Source organism: Pelobates fuscus, chromosome 4 (genome assembly GCF_036172605.1).
Source record: "Pelobates fuscus isolate aPelFus1 chromosome 4, aPelFus1.pri, whole genome shotgun sequence".
NCBI classification, from domain to species: domain Eukaryota; kingdom Metazoa; phylum Chordata; class Amphibia; order Anura; family Pelobatidae; genus Pelobates; species Pelobates fuscus.
This window is the reverse complement of record NC_086320.1, coordinates 59298267-59317413: the sequence shown is the minus strand read 5'-3', so window position 1 is coordinate 59317413 and position 19147 is coordinate 59298267. Positions and strand designations below refer to the sequence as shown.

Genomic DNA, 19147 nt, shown 5'->3' with positions numbered 1-19147 from the left:
CTATCTTCGATTTTTAAAGGAAAAGCTTCCCTAAACTTTCTTTACGTCACTAATTGAAAGTGGTGAATTAAATCAAGTGGGTGGATCTTCTCTACAGGTTATCATCTAGACTTTGGTCAATAGATGGCGTTGTAACACCACAAGAACTTCTCGTCAGGAAGTCCAACTACCACTTTATATAAGGGGTTAATTGAATTTTGTCATGCATTTGACTTCATAATCTCTTATCTTTATGATCCCTGTCCATCACAGATTTGTCATTCTTCAAAGGATTTTTAATTATTTTCAGCAGACTTACCAAATGGGCTTTGGGCCATAAAGTAGATTTTGACACATCCGCCATTTCTTTTACCTTCTCTAATACAATGGAACTTTGTATCAGTCCATTAAATTTAAAAAGTAAAATTAATTACTTTTAGTATTTTCTATTTCTTGTAATCCTGTGTCTGTTTTTTGTGTGAAACTATGTGTATTAGTAATGTGACAGCATGTGACATATATATTTATTTTACATACATTCAGCTAATATTAGTTTAATAATAATGAATTTTCTTCATTGGGACTCTATCCATGAATATTAAATATTACTATTTATACATGGTTAAACATAATTATAGTTAGTCTATATGTATGTATATATATATATATATATATATATATATATATATATATATATATAGATATGTGTAACGTGTGTGTGTGTGTGTGTGTGTGTATATATATATATATATATATCAAAAGGTAGTAAAGGGAGCACACTAGGTCTTGAAAATTGTGCAAAAAGTATTTATTGCATTCAAAAGGAATACAACGCTGTGGTACAGCAAATCAACGTTTCGACCCTGCTGGGTCTTTATCAAGATCACAGTGCAAAACATAAAGTACTAACAATTTATACATAAACATATGTGGAACTTACCAATTAGGATGATCGGACAGCCTGTAGACTGAAACCCGGAAGTGAGGAACCACCACGTGATAGTGTGCGTATGACGTGTTACGTGTTACGTAGATAGCGTAGTTGCTAGGTGTTTACGTCAGAAGAGTGAAAATTGTGTTACATGTTACGTAAATGGCGTGGTCACCGAGTAACTACGTCCAAGAGTTAAAAACAAACGCCCGGACGGGGCAAATTGAAAATACAGAGGCTACCTCAGCCTGTCAGATTGTATACATAAAGCCCATAAGCCCCTTTCCTGAAAATCCCTTAATGTGCATCAATGTGTGTATAAAGATAAAGTGCCGTGAATAAGTGAAAAAAAGTACATAGAAAAACTTACAGTGCATAAATTGTGTACAAATCTACACATCAGAGGTTGAGAGCGGGGCTGGACCATATGGTAAACAATAAACTAGTAAGTATTATTGTGTTATCTACCCCTATGAGGTATATTGGCTTTCTACTAGCTGCCCCTGAAGGGGTATATCAGTTAGTCTTAGTTGCTATGTCAAACTGCAGGTATTGAGCTGGGGAAAAAATTGAATAGCTAGATATTAGTCTTATCGTATATATACACGGATAGAGATATATCTACACAAAAATTGATCAATAAAAAAATGGTACTTAAACAAATTATTAGATAAATAAATACATTTATATCTGATCCTCTCCCTGACTATCTAAACTGGCCCACTACGTTAGGGGCGTGTATTGCCTATACACATTAGACTCCATTTATAAATATATCTAACTGATGAGAATCAAAGACTACTAATTAAGGTGTTAATGGCAAGAGAAGAATTGGGTGCGATCTTCTCTTTATGGACTAATAGGTAGTTCCATATAATGAGGAGTAGAGAGTATCACTTGTTTATCAAGTGGGCACTGTATTGTAAAGTTGCAGCGATGATTTTTATCGTACTGAGTACTATAATGTATAACCATAATATAGATTATAGCAATAAAAGTCTCCTATCGGTCTCCTATCGGCTACCAGTTTCCATCCTCAACACATCAAGGACTCTCTACCCATCTCACAATTTTTAAGGGTGCTACGATTCAACAGCGACCCAAGTAAGTGTGAAGAGCAACTGCACGAAGTTCGTGACCGCTTCCTAGCAAGGGGATTTCATCCCAGAATATTGGATATTGCATTGGACAAAGCTCGAAGCAAATCCACACAAGTCAAAACTACTAAATCCAACACCAAGGACAGACTGTTTCTTCCTTTAACTTACAACACCGCAACTGCATCACTCAAAAGATCTATATTTAAAAACTGGAACATACTTCACGCGGATCATAACCTTCCTAAAAAATTTAAACAGAGTCCTATGATCAGCTATAGACGGGGCCGAAACCTAAGGGACCTATTGGTTCGAAACGACCCTCGGCATTGCTATGCGAAACCACCGCTCATTCATAAAAAAGGCTGCTTTAAATGTAGCGGATGTGTTACCTGCAGCCATATGCTTACGGGATCAACATTCGCTCATCCCCACAGTGGAAAAAGAATGGCAATTAAACACTACATTACATGCATGACCACACACGTCATATACATGATCACATGCCCCTGTGGACTCTCGTATGTCGGCAAAACCGATATGACTCTAAGGGACCGGATCAGGGGACACCGGTCAGGAATAATGACGGCATTTAGAGATAAACGAACCGAAAAACCCGTTGCAAAACATTTCCTAGCTAACAACCATCATCTACCCCTACTGCGATTCATCGCCATTGACCACGTCCCGGTACAACCGAGAGGAGGTGACAGATCCAAGTTACTTCTACAACGCGAGGCTTACTGGATTCATCATCTTAACACAGTGACTCCGAATGGACTGAATGAACACCTTGCATTGTCTATGTTCCTTTGAAACAGAACTTTTATTGCTATAATCTATATTATGGTTATACATTATAGTACTCAGTACGATAAAAATCATCGCTGCAACTTTACAATACAGTGCCCACTTGATAAACAAGTGATACTCTCTACTCCTCATTATATGGAACTACCTATTAGTCCATAAAGAGAAGATCGCACCCAATTCTTCTCTTGCCATTAACACCTTAATTAGTAGTCTTTGATTCTCATCAGTTAGATATATTTATAAATGGAGTCTAATGTGTATAGGCAATACACGCCCCTAACGTAGTGGGCCAGTTTAGATAGTCAGGGAGAGGATCAGATATAAATGTATTTATTTATCTAATAATTTGTTTAAGTACCATTTTTTTATTGATCAATTTTTGTGTAGATATATCTCTATCCGTGTATATATACGATAAGACTAATATCTAGCTATTCAATTTTTTCCCCAGCTCAATACCTGCAGTTTGACATAGCAACTAAGACTAACTGATATACCCCTTCAGGGGCAGCTAGTAGAAAGCCAATATACCTCATAGGGGTAGATAACACAATAATACTTACTAGTTTATTGTTTACCATATGGTCCAGCCCCGCTCTCAACCTCTGATGTGTAGATTTGTACACAATTTATGCACTGTAAGTTTTTCTATGTACTTTTTTTCACTTATTCACGGCACTTTATCTTTATACACACATTGATGCACATTAAGGGATTTTCAGGAAAGGGGCTTATGGGCTTTATGTATACAATCTGACAGGCTGAGGTAGCCTCTGTATTTTCAATTTGCCCCGTCCGGGCGTTTGTTTTTAACTCTTGGACGTAGTTACTCGGTGACCACGCCATTTACGTAACATGTAACACAATTTTCACTCTTCTGACGTAAACACCTAGCAACTACGCTATCTACGTAACACGTAACACGTCATACGCACACTATCACGTGGTGGTTCCTCACTTCCGGGTTTCAGTCTACAGGCTGTCCGATCATCCTAATTGGTAAGTTCCACATATGTTTATGTATAAATTGTTAGTACTTTATGTTTTGCACTGTGATCTTGATAAAGACCCAGCAGGGTCGAAACGTTGATTTGCTGTACCACAGCGTTGTATTCCTTTTGAATGCAATAAATACTTTTTGCACAATTTTCAAGACCTAGTGTGCTCCCTTTACTACCTTTTGATATATATAACGCGGGATTGCACCTAGGCTCAGAATACCTAAATTATAAATACGGAGGAGTGCCTGGCTTTGGTATTTTGTTTATATATATATATATATATATATATAGATATGGAACATGGGGGGGGGTGTGTGTGTTTGTGTATATAATGTGTGTGTGTGTGTGTTTGGGCTGTTGCTCTTTCTACCCCCCCCCCTTGCAGACCTCAATTCTTGTAAGAAGCTCTTATCTCTGGTCAATGTTTACGTTTGCTACATTCCTTTGCTCAGGGTTTGAACTAATAGAGTTACAGAGAAATACAATGTGTCTGTCTTTGCATTTTTGTTACAAAATGGAGTCACATCTGCTAAGGGGTGACTTACAATATACATTTTTAATTTCTATCTTAACACAAAATGTCTGCCAGTGTAAATACACTGACACTACTCCAAGGTTTTATGATAATGGTCTCTCAGTAATCTCATCTATCGGCTCTTACCTGACAAGCACGTCTGCTCTAGCACACATGCTTTTGAAACAATGTATATTCAGAGACAACCTCCTGTCTGCCGAAATTCCCATGTGGCCACCTGTTTAGCTGTATCTGTGATGATGGAACCACCTAAATGTCTGTTTTCTACAAATTAATATCAATCTTTGTCTCCCTAATCATTTAGTCACTTTAATTATAAAATTGTGTATTCTTTTTTTATCAGGTCTGCAGCCTAAAAGAACCGTTCGTCTAGTACTTTGGACTGGGGAGGAGCAAGGAGGAGTAGGAGCTGGTCAATATTATGAAAGGCACAAAGTAAGACGTCCAACATTAAAGTTTTTTTTAAATTCTTTATTTTATTTAAAAGCTCTGTTGCGACCAAGAAGACAGTTTCATTAATTGAAGATAACATTTTTTTATTCATTTATTTTAAATCTCAGGGATTTACCTCTGTTGCAAAGGGATTTTGTGGAGGTCTAAATAAAGGGCCATTATAAGCATCAAAACAACTTTAGGTTAATTAAGTGGTTTGGGTATATAGATCATGCCCCTGCAGTGTTACTGATCAATTGTCTGCCATTAAGAGTAAAACCTCCTTGTTTATGCAGCCCTAGCCACACCTCCCCTGGCTGAGACTCACACAGCCTCCCTTCACACTTCCTGAAAAAGAAGTTACATTTTTTAACCTCTTTACTACCAAGCATTTTGCAAAAAAATAAAAAAAATACTAGAATTAGAGTATTTTGGGTGGTAAGTATTGTTAAAATTACTTAGTCATTTCAATATGCAGAAATAGCACATTATTTGATTGAAAGAAAAATGAAACTTTTTGTTTTGCAAATCGAATGTATTACACCACAATATTATGTTTAATGTAGAAGTTAACATCCCTGTATATAAGTATATCCCACTATAATGATCAGAGTTAAGGGATTTTCTGCAGAAACCTTTTTGTAATAGATCCTTTCAACACTGAAGGTCCCGACAGAAGAAAACAATTTCTTAACAAGCATTACTCAATGTTCAAGCTTTTAAGGGGTTAAATCATTATGAACAGTTAGGTCTCACATTTCAAGAAAATAATGTAAAGCTATTTGGTTCAAATAGTTTTCAATTGACATAGAGCTGTTAATGTTAATTAGGTTTATTTAAAAGGACTAGACTAAAAGTTAGATATTTTAAAATAATACTGCAGGTTCTAATAGCTATAGCTAATTAACTTTTAAGTCTGGAAATCACACTATAATGAATATTGGTTGAAGAATGTGCATTGTCAGAACAAACTTTATAAAATGGAATTCTAATTACAACTTTAAATTAATTCTTTACACAAATATACTCTGGAACATAGAATGCTTTAAATGCAAATTTGGCAGCAATAGTCCTAAATTCAGACACAGTTTAAATTGTTTTCATACCTAAAGTTTTTTGAGTTTCAAAGTACACAAAGTATAAGAACATACATTATAAGAACCTCATAATCGCATACTACAGAAGTATAGCATAAAGGTGCAAACATGTAGCATCAAGGTACAGAAACCGTATACCAGGAATGTATTAAGTATGAATGTAACTAATTGCTCTCCAATGCGGAAGTAGAAATTGTTATCTACAGACATACTATAAAACATATAACAATCCTATCTAAGAACTGCACATGAACTTTGCCCTTTGCACCAGAGTTCAATGCTCCCAGCCTTGGTGTATTAAACTGTATCCTACCCTACAGTATTCATTTTCTCCTCACGGGTGACAGGCCAGCCATGGCTGCCAGATTTGATCAAAGATTTCTCTCTGAGAGAGAGAATCAAGGGCCATCCATTTATACTCATAATTTAGGTTTATCTTGTTCAGGAGTTTAGGTAGAGACAGGCATATATTGCCTTCTGATGGAGGGCAATAAGACTCCTAGCTGCTTGAAATATATCGGTAGGTAATTTCTGGGGTTGCTAGATACCAAGGTGGGAATGAAAACAATAGACAAATAACTGGAATGATTGTTAACTCAGTAATCTTAACAATTTAATTTTTTTAACAAAGCTTATATGTTATATTCCTAAACCGTAAGCTTGTTTGAGCACAGTCTTCTCCATCTCCTATCTGACAACATTTACTTTGTCTGTCAATTACGTGCTGCTCTATATTCCCGCTGTTTAAGTATAAAGCACTATTGAAAATTAGCATTGGTAATTTTTGAATCTGTATCAACTATTTAGAAAGTTATCAAGTTTATTCTTGACTAAGATAGAAATGTATGCCGAGTTGCTGGTGACAAATCTGGGAATAGTTTGATGTCCTTAAACTGAGAATCAGTGATGGGAGATTTCTGGTTCGCTTGCATAACCAAATTCTTGATTGGAAAATTTAACTATTGTGTCTCTAGGTGAAGGGGAGGGGGTATTTTGTGGTTTGAAGAGGCGATGGAATCGCTCAAAGGGAGGGTTTTTTCAATTGTTGGGATGGTATTAAAGATGAAAATAAAGATCTGAGATATTACTCTAGTTGGTCTTGTGTAATTGACTCAGGTATTCCTCTGATTTTTACTTATTTATTCCGGATTTATCTTCTGTATCTATTCATTTATTCTCCATTTTGCCAACTCTATCTTCTAAAAGTTTGTTTGATACAAGATAAACTCTTGTATTCTTCTTGTAATTTCTGAATTATAGGAGTTTGTTCTGTTAGAGAACTGGTAATTTGAGTAAGTTCCACTTTGAGCATAGAAATACTTGAGTCAAGATATTGCTTTAATTTAATATAGAATTTGTTTAAGGACTCATCCATAGTCTGTTGCATTATAGTTAAAGAGGGGTTTGGCTGTATTTCTTGACATTGTGTGATATCCACAGATAGATTCAGTTCTTCTCTTTGATCCATTAGGCAGTCGAGAAGAGCATTTAATGAGATTACAGCAACTCTCAGATCTAAGAGCATTAGATATAAATGAAATTTTCCAATTGCTCTAGTAATATTTAATCAAGATCAGCCACATGTATTTAAAGATCCAGTATCGGCAAAATAATCAATTAGAAAACTTAAAATGTAAAAATAATTTAGATATTAATATTTCTCTTCTTTTTTTTTTCACTTCTTCAGTATACGAAGTAAATATACTATTTCATTATAGACCTTATACATGGATCGAGGTTGACTCCATATACCCTAATGTAATCTATGTTTACTTTAATTTTTGCAGTATAGAAACTATTCATTTACTTGAATTCCAAAGTTATAAAGAGAAAGTCAGTCCACTGCTACAAATTGTTATTTAAAAAAAAAAAATGTTTTGCCTTTATTGTAGTAAGTGCCCCAGCTGCCATTTAAACCTCACTACCTGCGAATGTAATTTTGTGGTCTAACCCGAATATTCTGAATAATGCCTGCTACCAAATAGAACAATAGAACAGTTTATGTAGGAAACTTAAATAATGCATTCTTGATAGAAGATCCAATTAAAATTAAGCAAAGAAGGGCGTGTCTGGCTTCCGGCGTGAGCAGCCGCATGGAGTAGGAGCTCCGGCGTTAAACCGTCCTGAAGGCTACAATTCAAGCTACCCAAAGCGATAACTCAACTACCTACCTTACCCTGAAATAGCAGCACTTCGGCGTCGGAGGTATGTCTTATCCCAAGCAGCCGAGAACTCGCAAATCGGCCAAAATAAAGAAAAAAGAACGACAAGTACTTACCCAAGATGGCGGCGAGGAGACAGAAACTATGTCGGACGGCGCTTCCGACCAGGAGTCAATCTCCTCCAAATACACAGACTCTCCGGTAACGGAGAAGAGTCTCCACAAAATGCTGCAAGAGCTGAGAGCTACCATAAAAGCTGATTTCCAACGTATTGACAAAGATCTGCGGAAAGAAATTACAAACCTGGGCGACCGGACTAGCCACTTGGAAAACAAAACGGGCGACCTATGCAATGCCCATAACGAAGTTGTGGACAAGCTCCAATCATTATCGGATGAAAATGAAGCACTGAAATTGAAGTTGGCTGACCTGGAGGACAGGTCCAGGCGGCAAAATATCAGATTCCGGGGTATTCCCGACGACATTTCCCACGATGCTCTCCCTGCGTATATTCTTTCTATTTGCAAGGCCTTGGTCCCGGACTTACCAGACTCTGCATGGGCCTATGATCGTATGCACAGACTCCCTCGACCGTCTCGATTGCCTCCTGAATCGCCCAGAGACGTGATAGTCAAATTTCATTACTATGTACACAAAGAATCCCTATTGTCAGCAGCGAGGAAAACGGCGAACCTTCCTGACCCACACACCACAATTGCTTTATTTGCGGACTTGTCTGCTGCCACCATGGCGAAGCGCAGAGAATTTATCACTATTACAAAAACATTGCGGAACAACAATGTGAATTACAAGTGGGGTTACCCTACAAAATTGATTGTCTGGAGACAGGGAACAACCCGTGTTATAAGCGACCCTAAAGAAGGTATGAAGACTCTCTCTGAATGGGGACTCTGGCGAACAACAGGAGAACGTCAAGTGGCACCCGGGGAGATTTCTCCGAAGAAAATCCACAATGATTGGCATATGGCAGGAGCCCGAACTACAGCGAAATGAACTTTTACAGTCATCATGCACCATATATTTCGAGCAATATTGGTATAGTATTCCACTGTATGCTCCAGAGGGGTTTTTATCCCGTCTGTAAACACCCACCTGTTAACTTATTGCATATACCAAGGATAGGCCTTGTTGAAGGGGCATAGTAATAAGAGTAAGAGCGATTGTCAGCATTTTCACCATGACCATATGGTTAAGGCCTCCCTCATTTATTTATTTATTAGTTAGTAATGTTAATCACTTTGATGGTCTTGGGGTTGAAGTTACCATTATATGTTATGTCATATTATATTGTTCCTGTAAAAGGCGTGTAGACGCTTAAGTCGGCCCGTATCCTTTGCCATGCTGAAGGTTCAATTTCAAGCAAAAATGTTCATGTTTATTTCTATTGTTTTTTTTTTTTTATTCTTATGATGCCGTGGTTTATGTAACATTGGTCTTTTCAGTGTGCTCTGTGCGTGCATAGGTCACGTCATAACTCACGAGTTATACCCTTAAGGCTCCGTCTGCTATCCAGACTTTCCGTTTAAATTTCCGTTTAAATTTTAGATCTAAATTTAAAGCTAAGTTTAGTTAAAGAGCCACTTTGACTAATACAACCTAACGATTATAACTACTCCGTGCTCAGACCAAAATTAACTTGTTGCAATATGCTGCAGTTTGACCCAGGCTTATTTGTTGTGGCTACCGACTGCACTCTGTTCAAATCACTCGTTATGTTGCTGTTTAAGGTTGCCGTTTCCAATCATGATTAGGGCACGGCGTATCCGCCATGATACTACCCTTTATGAAAATACATTCTCTCTTTTCCTTTTTGAGTTATACACCATCAGGGCGGTAGGAGCTCCACGTTCCCACGTTCCCACCATCTTTTTAGGTCACCTCTTGAGTTCATCTTTCGGTGTACTCTATATGACCTTTTCTCATCTCCTTCTAAATGGAGATAATTGTATATACTTTTGTCTGTAGTTTCCCCTTATTTTTCCCCTTTCTCCCCTTTCCCCCGTAATTTCCACACTCTTATACGTGTTACCAGTGGAAGCTGCATTCATCACCATTGGCTTAAAAAGAACCACTTTGCAGGGCGGTTTATTTGTAGAGCAAACGTTCACTCAGATTATAGTTCAGTGTTCTCATTTGTCCATCGGACGTTACGGCCATGTCCTTAGCATTTTCTCTATACTGTTGTTGATATGACTCGTAATACAATGAAAATTATGTCCCTCAACGTTAAAGGGCTTAATAGTCCAAACAAACGGCGGCAGGTGCTACGGGACATGCATGCCTCTAATGCAGCAATCGTTTGCTTACAGGAAACTCACCTCCAAAAGAAAGGCCCGCCTAGACTATATTCACCACGTTACCCAACTGGGTTTCATGCACATGCACCAAACAAAACCAAGGGAGTTGCCATATTCTTCCATTCAGACTGGGCTTTCTCATTGTATAAACAATATGTAGACCCAGCGGGTAGATTACTAATTTTAGTGGGTGAATTGAACGGAATACCCTCAATACCCTTTTTTTAAAAAAGCCTTTAATAAAATCTCCAGGCTTAAACAAGGACATTTAATAATTTGTGGCAATTTCAATTGCGCCTTAGACCCCCAGTTGGACACCCAACGCACTCATAAAAAAACCCCTACTAAGACATCTATACAGAACGGCAAACTATTTACCCACCTTCTCCATTCGTCTGATTTATATGATGCCTGGAGAAATTTATATCCTACGGGCAGGGATTACTCCTATTTCTCACATGTCCACACAACTTACTCGCGTATAGACCTTTGTATCATAGACAAGTCTACTCTACCACATCTGGTCAGTCAAACAATAGGCCAGCGCACCTGGTCTGACCATGCCCCAATTGAGACCATTATTGAGGTCCCGTACCCCGCCAAGGGTCGGGGAAAGTGGAGGTTAAATGAATCACTTTTAGACTGTCCGGAAAACCATAAAGCGATTGCTGCTGAATTAGACCACTATTTTCATACTAACTCTACCGATCACACCTCCGTTGAAACACAATGGCTTGCCCATAAAGCAGTCATTAGGGGTGCATTCATAAAATTGGGCTCAAAAAACAAAAAACGCATCCAAAATTCCATGGTTAAGCTTACCCAACAGCTAGAATCATTGGAAAAATCCAATAAAGCCTCCCCCTCGAAGTCCATATCTAAACAAATAGCCAAAATACAAGAGGCCATTCACCATCTACACGCAGACGACTATATTAATCATGCTCGAAAACTGAAACAACACTTCTACCATATGGGAAATAAAGCCGGCAAACTGCTGGCGCGCCAATTAAAAACTAGATATATCCAGACTAAAATTCCCTATATTACATCCAAAGACGAAGTGAAATTGTATAACCCTAATGATATTGTCAACGAACTATCTCACTACTACGAAGACCTATATAATCTGGGAAAACACACTGACACGCACACACCCACTATGGAAGAAATTCAGCACTTTTTAACACAGATAAATCTCCCACATGTCACACCGCAGCAAAACGAGTTGTTGAGCACACCTTTCACGACCGGAGAAGTTGAATCAGCTATCCGCTCCCTCCCCAAACATAAAGCCCCTGGCCCTGACGGCCTCTCCAATTATTATTACATTAAAATGGCATCACATCTGGCCCCTCACATTACAAACATATTTAATGCAGTCCAAAAATCTGGGTCTTTCCCGCAAGAAATGTTAGAAGCATTCATTATAACTCTACCCAAACCAAATAAATCCCCTACGATTTGCAGTAACCTTCGGCCGATCTCACTCTTAAATGCTGATGTTAAATTATATGCAAAGATCATCGCCAATAGATTGAAACCTTTATTGCCCAACCTAGTCTCAGAAGAACAGGCAGGTTTTGTTCCGGGTAAACAGGTGGGAGATAATACCAGGTATTGCATAGATATATTGGAATGGGCTATGAAGAAAAAAGAACAAGGCGTTTTTATGGCATTGGACGCTGAAAAAGCGTTCGATCGCCTCAATTGGTCATACATGGAAAGCACACTATTGGCGTTTCAATTCTCCAGCCCCCTTCATTAATAGCATTAAAGCCCTATATTCAGCGCCCTCTGCCAAGGTGTTCAATACTGGCTTTCTCTCTCGCAGTTTTCCTATAACTAATGGAACCAGACAAGGCTGCCCCCTTTCTCCCCATATTTTTATCCTATGCCTGGAACCACTGATCAGAGCGATCAAACAAGACCCCTTGATCCCTGGCATACTCACGCCCGCAGGTGAAAAAAAGGTAGCACTTTTTGCAGATGATATCATGCTATTTCTTACCAAACCGTCTCATTCGATTCCGCATGTTATAAACAATTTGCTAGAGTACGGCAAAATATCGTATTATAAGAACAATATAGTTAAAACACAAATTCTCCCTTTCAACCTAGATACACAGCTGTTAAACACGCTTCAGGCCCAATATCCATTCGAATGGCGCAAAACTTCTATCTCTTACCTAGGTGTCAAGATAGCTCGATCAACGAAACAAACTATTCTAGAAAATCACGAAGTGGTTCTAGCAAAAATCTCTAACCAAATTGCATCCTGGGACGGGGCAAATGCCTCCTGGATAGGAAGGATTACCTCTCTAAAAATGATGGCTCTACCGCATATCCTATATCTGTTCAGAACATTGCCTATAGCCCTTCCTAATGCCCTTTTAAAACGTTTTCAAATGACCTTAAACGCTCATGTATGGAAAAAAAAGCCGCCAAGGGTGTCCTTCCATTCCCTGTGGTACCCCATTAAAAAGGGAGGCCTTCAAATTCCTAACGCTAAAAACTATTATATAGCGTTTGCTCTAGCTCAAGGTATAGATATAATGACACTCAAGGCGACGCCTGTGTGGCTGGATCTGGAAACAAAGTGTGGTACTTTACTCCCCCTGAGTTATAATTTATGGTCAATGACACATCCAACATCACCAACCATGCGGTCTACTACAACATTTTTAATGAAATCATGGTTGTCTTGGAGCTCATTGCTGGGGCCCTGTTCGGAGCTACTCTACGCGGCTCCTTTGCAGGCGCCCACGGCTATCTCCCCGGACTTGCCATTATCACGTTGGGTCTCCAGCGGTATTTCACATGTGTCCTCTTTGTATACAAGGACAGGTTTAATGTCATTTCCTACCATACAAAAACTTTTCCAGTTGCCACCAAAAGACCTTTTTGTGCACTTACGTTTGAAACATATTCTGCACTCCAGATCCATCAAATATATCAACCCACTAGAGTGGAGTAAACTAGGGCACTTGTGTTTTTTGGCCCGCCAAAGCACATCCTCTATAAAATCTTTATCCTTTTGCTACTCGTCCCTATCATCAAATCCAGGCGATAACAAATTGCCGTACATGGTCCGATGGGAACGAGACCTAGGTGAAATATTTCATCTATCTGCTTGGGAAGCCGCTATTACATATACTAAAAAATCTTCACAATGTGTTACTCACTGGGAAGCTTATTTTAAATTATTAATGAGGTGGTATTTGACTCCTTCCAGGCTAGGTTTAATTTATCCAGGTTCGACCCCTAACTGTTGGAGATGTGCCGATCCCAATGGTACGTTGAAACACATATTCTGGGATTGTACAGCTCTACACACGTTTTGGGACTCAATACGACTTTTGATCAAATCAGTTAGTGGTCACGATATTCCACTTAAACCAGCCAGCTACATTCTTCATTTATTACCTGATATAGGCGACCTCTCATCAAGAGCAGCAGTATTAAACATTCTTGTAGCAGCGAAAACTAGCATAGCCGCTCATTGGAAAAGTGTAAAATGCCCCATAGTTCAGGAGGTAATAAACAAAGTTAACTCCACTTATGTCTTTGAAAAAAAGTGGGCAATGGGAAAACACTTGGATACCTTTAATGCATTGTGGTACAACTGGGTAGCCATTGGTAATCCGACGGACTTCACTTAATATCTGGTATTAGAGTGTTTATTCTATTCTCTCCCCCTCACCCTCTTTTCTCCCTGTTCATCGCCCTATTTAAGTAAAAATTTTGTTTTTATGTTTAATCTCTCGTTCAGTTCTTGCAACGTGCTCTGGAGAACTAAATAACTGTTAGGACAGAACTGGTTACAAGCCAGACAGTCTTTCTAGAGAGGAAGCGAGTTAACGGCATTACAGCCGTAGCACATATTACAAGGTACGATCTATAATTAGGCCATGTGGATTGTTCACCCTAATCTGCAGACTTTAGGCCCACCATGTACCGTCATTAGACGTCAGATATCCCATGCAGATTATGCTTCCCAACTTAAAGCGACATTGAGTTTCACATGGTAACACTGTAATTTTCCTCGGTGAACAATTATGACAGAGTGATATAAAATATTGTATATTGTATGTTTATATTGTATGTTTACTTCGATATGTTGTCATACACTGAGAATTATCAGTCATCATACTATATTCTGCTAAACAATTTGTATCTTGTATTGTGCATTGTATTCCTCATATCCATGTCAATTTATGTAGTCTCTGTGTGCATTATTGTTTCTCACTACCGTATTGTTGTACTACTGATGTGATTGTTCTTCCTTTGCACATTTGATTTCAATAAAAATTATATATTGAAAAAAAAAATTAAGCAAAGAAAACCTCCAAACAAATAATAGTGGATATGTTAGATGTTCTAAAAAAGTTGAAAAGCAAACTTAAGATGGAGATGATAAAAAACAGCAAAAAATCTCTAATAAAATAATTAAGTCATCTCATCTCATGACTGTTTTGGAAGATTGTATTGAGGATATCTCTTTAAATAACTGGTCCAAATTTCAGTGGACGATTCGAGCAATCCTCCATGAGGATCAAATCCTACCCTTTGCTGATATTCAAGCTAAACTCCGTCTCCCTAGTAAAGAACTCTTCTCTTATTTAAGAATTAAAAACTTCTTGAATAAGTTCTTACTTAAAACTTCGCCAAAAATCGATACTCTTATTCAAACTATCTTTAGATATACTAAGGTTACCAAAATTCTTTCAAAAGCTACTAATTTGTTATCTAATTTGGATCAACAACCCCTAAAGATACTTGATAATTGGAAAAAGACCCTAAATATTGACATAGCTGAGCACGAATGGTGTACATCTCTTAAAGATATTCGTAAATATATTCATTGTCAAAATTTAGTCGAATGTCAATATAAGATTATGTATAAATGGTATCGGACTCCATATATATTAAGTAAAATTTATCCAGATCAAACTCCCCACTGTTGGCGTTGCGGCTATTCAGAGGGAACACTTGTCCATATATGGTGGCATTGTAGTTTGGTTAAAAGTCTTTGGGAATGGTCCTTTGAAATACTTAAATGTTTATTTAATATTACAATTAAAAAAGGTCCAGACATAGCATTGCTACATCTAAATTGGAAACTTTCCTCCATTTCTTCCAAGTGTCTCACAAGCCATTGCTTTCTGGCGGTAAAAATAATAATAGCAATACAATGGAAGTCACATCTTCCTTTCCAGAGGTGTCAGCTTGTCAACCAAATCTTATACCAATTTCGAATGGAAAAAGATTTGCCACTTTCCTCCTTATCTCTTACAAATAGACAAGACCAATACACTAATTGGATTCGAATTTTGGAAAATGAATGAATTATTTTTTGATGTTTAGACCGACCATAGCCCTCACTAATTTTCACTTATTTTCATTTATACTTATACTGATCATGGTTATATGAGAGAGAACTTATCCCTTTATTAAGATATTCTTAGCTGATTAGTCTGGTAATTATCTTTAACTTATGATCATAAAGCTGTAGTAAATGCAGGCTACATGTTTTGTTAATGTTACACTTGTCCTGTCTTGTATGTAATTACACTAATTTTGTCATATGTATAATAAAATGGAAAACTATTTTTCAATAAAAATAATAATGGAAAAAAAAAAAAAAAGAAAAGCAAACTTAATCTTTCAGACTCTATCCTTGTACATGCCCCTATAGAAACTTTACAATATGATCTGATTGATCTGGATATGCATAAATGGAGGCTATTGGGGATAAATAAAATTATTGATCTTTTTGAAGATAAAGTTCTGATTAGCTTTCAGTGCTTGCAAACTAAATACAATGTACCCTTTAGTGATACTTTTCGATATTTAAGGATTAAACACTATCATCATTCAAAAAAATATATTTTTGAACATCCTATCTTCAGATATTTAGATAAAGTTGGTACTAGAGGTTTAATAACTAGATCTTCTAAACTTTTGGATGGGGAGGATGACGTTATAAAAATTTCACTAATAGAAAAATGGGAAAAGGATCTCAATGTAATCTACACCCCATTTGAATGGTACCAAACCACTATCAAACTAAAAAAAAAATATATATACATTGTATATCCGTGATAGAACTTCATCTAAAAATCCTATATAGATGATATCAGGTCCCTTCAAAACTACATAACATTTCTGAAGCCTACTCGCCTCTATGTTGGCGATGTCAGAAAGAGATTGGTACAATGTTTCATATATGGTATACATGTCCGATACTAAACAACACCAAGACATTTATAATATCCATGATAGCTGACTTAATTCACAAAACTATGATACTTACACCTGCCCTTTTATTATTTAATTTAGACTTCACAATAATGGAGAAAAAACACAGATAGCTAATCACACAAGTTATCTATAGCTCGTAACTGGAAATCTAGTTTTTCTCCATCCTGCCAAAAAATTGTAAACCAGAAAGACTATCAGTACACAATGGAATGTGACTTTATTCCTACTTCGGGAAAATGTACTAACTATCGCGAATATTGGTACTCTGAGGCGGAATATAGAAACAATACAAACTAGCTTGTTATAGGGATGGGACATTGGGACAGGTAAACCAGGGGTGTTCCACTTTCTATTTAGATCAAATAAGATTCCCTTGGATATATAAATCCTCATGCCTACTACGAGCCCCAATGATTGCAGTTATCTTTTATGGTTCTTTATATATTTCTGGTTCTTTATATATTTCATGCTACATGCATGAGTTACATAAGTCATGTATGAACTTTTTGTTAATGAGCATTGAAATATGTGTTATATATAAAAAAGATAAGAAAAAAGAAAAAAAAAGAGAGAAATATAGATGGTACAAAGCTTTGATTTTTATTTCATTACACCTGTATTCCTACAGCAATACATTTCAGTTAATTTTGTATTAAAACACAAGTTTAAATTCACACAAAAGACAATCAAATTATTGTAGTTTAATCCATAATTTATAATTCCACAGTGGAAACTATAATTATTTATTTCCATTCTTTATATGATGCTATTAGAGTCATGTAAGGGCACCAGCACGTGCAGGCTTGCACTTAACCCCCAAAGTAGGAGTCGCTGGGTTCGGTACACAGATGCTCCATAATGGTTGTTTTAAGTGCTATGCTGAATGACATAAATCCGAAGGCTCATTAAAATATAACAAATAAAATGGAAATACCTTTTTAGCTATATATTTATTTGACAATTGTCTAGTACGGCATTGAGATAACATTTTATTTTCTATAAATAGTGGCTTACTAAATTAATGTAATACAATTTAACCCCTTAAGGACACATGACATGTGTGACATGTCATGATTCCATTTTATTCCAGAAATGTGGTCCTTAAGGGGTTAAAAAAAGGCAGATAAGGTTTCTACAAAGAGTCGATAAGAAGGTTGAGATAGAGGAGTTACTTTTATTCTTGACTTAACATTCTCTATTTACCGCTGTTGTGTATGACAATAAAAAAGCTCACGTATATCAGTTATTTATGTGACTTAAAAATTCTGCGGGTATCAGTCTGCCTAATGTGTATGAGTATAATACGCAACACACCTAATCCAATGTTTCTCAGTGTGAAGCATTCAGAGCATCCAGTGGCATCATGCTGAGTGAGATGTTGCCAAATTTGAAGACTTTTTATAATTGAAAGTCTTCTTTAAGGAAGTTCCTCCTCAATAGCTTTCAGTCAAACAGTCACTAAAAATATGTCCTTGGCATAATATAAACATTGCTATTTCTTTAAACGTACCGCATTACCAATCTTTTCTTTTATAGTGTGTTCTCTATAATAACATTTATATTATTGCCACGCAAAAGGCCCAGCGTCTAGCTAACAAAACCATTTCATTAAGATGAAGTGGTTTTGGAACTTGGAGTTTTCACTTAAAAATGACAAATGTAGGCTCTAATAAAACTCCAAAAGAGTCATGTGCAAAATGTCCAAAGGCAGGGATGGTACCCATAGATTAGTGTGCTTAAAGTGCTCCTTTAAAAAAATTCTTTACATTTTATTTCTAAATGAATGCACTTTACCTCCTACGGGAAAAAAAAATGTTTTTAAATTGTATAACGTGAAGTCTATAAAAAGTAATTTTACAGTCGTGATAACAGAAAATAGACATTTACTCACTGAAGTATGAAATTCATATTTTATATTTAGTTCTGATGTAATCAAACTGCAAAATATGATCCAGAGATGTACACTTTAGATTGTATTCATTCATTTTTATATAGTTTATGTATTTTAAATAGTTTGCATTAATTAAGTTCTAAATTGATCAGACTTCATGGTCTTCTTAGTAGGTTTCTTTTTGAGTTAAGAGATTATCTAAAAAATACACTATTCTGGGAACACGTTTCAAAGAGTCCATTTAGACATTTTGAATGCCAGACATATTTCTCACTGCCACATTAGTTCCTGCACAAATCTTACTCATTTTGAGGTTACAGTTTATAATAGATGGACTATTCAAGTTAATTAAATTGTTTGGTTGACTTAACTGTTCTTGTAAAATTTTGTGTGAGGTCAGTCAATATTTACTATGGTTCAGCAGATTAAATTATTAAGACCACAAGCTCAAATTTTGAATCCCAAATTTTTGTTGGTTTTATCACTGCAGAGTTGCTAACTAAAATAACTTCTGTTTGCCGTTATTGAACTCTTGAAAGATATCTTTCCTATTAAGGAATGTAGTAGGCTCCACATTTTGGGTAGTGTCATTGTTGTGCTGTCCGCTGGCAAAAGCACAGTTACTAA

The 19147-nt window shown here is 36.8% G+C and overlaps 1 protein-coding gene across 2 annotated transcripts in view; it reads left to right on the top strand.

Annotated features, from left to right (window-relative positions):
• CPQ (carboxypeptidase Q) overlaps positions 1 to 19147 on the top strand; it is a 414103-nt gene that overhangs the window by 309078 nt on the left and 85878 nt on the right. For both annotated transcript variants that reach the window (XM_063450306.1, XM_063450307.1), the window contains exon 6: positions 4700 to 4791. In XM_063450306.1, the coding sequence (XP_063306376.1) occupies positions 4700 to 4791 (92 nt within the window). The remainder of the gene's footprint in view (positions 1 to 4699; positions 4792 to 19147) is intronic.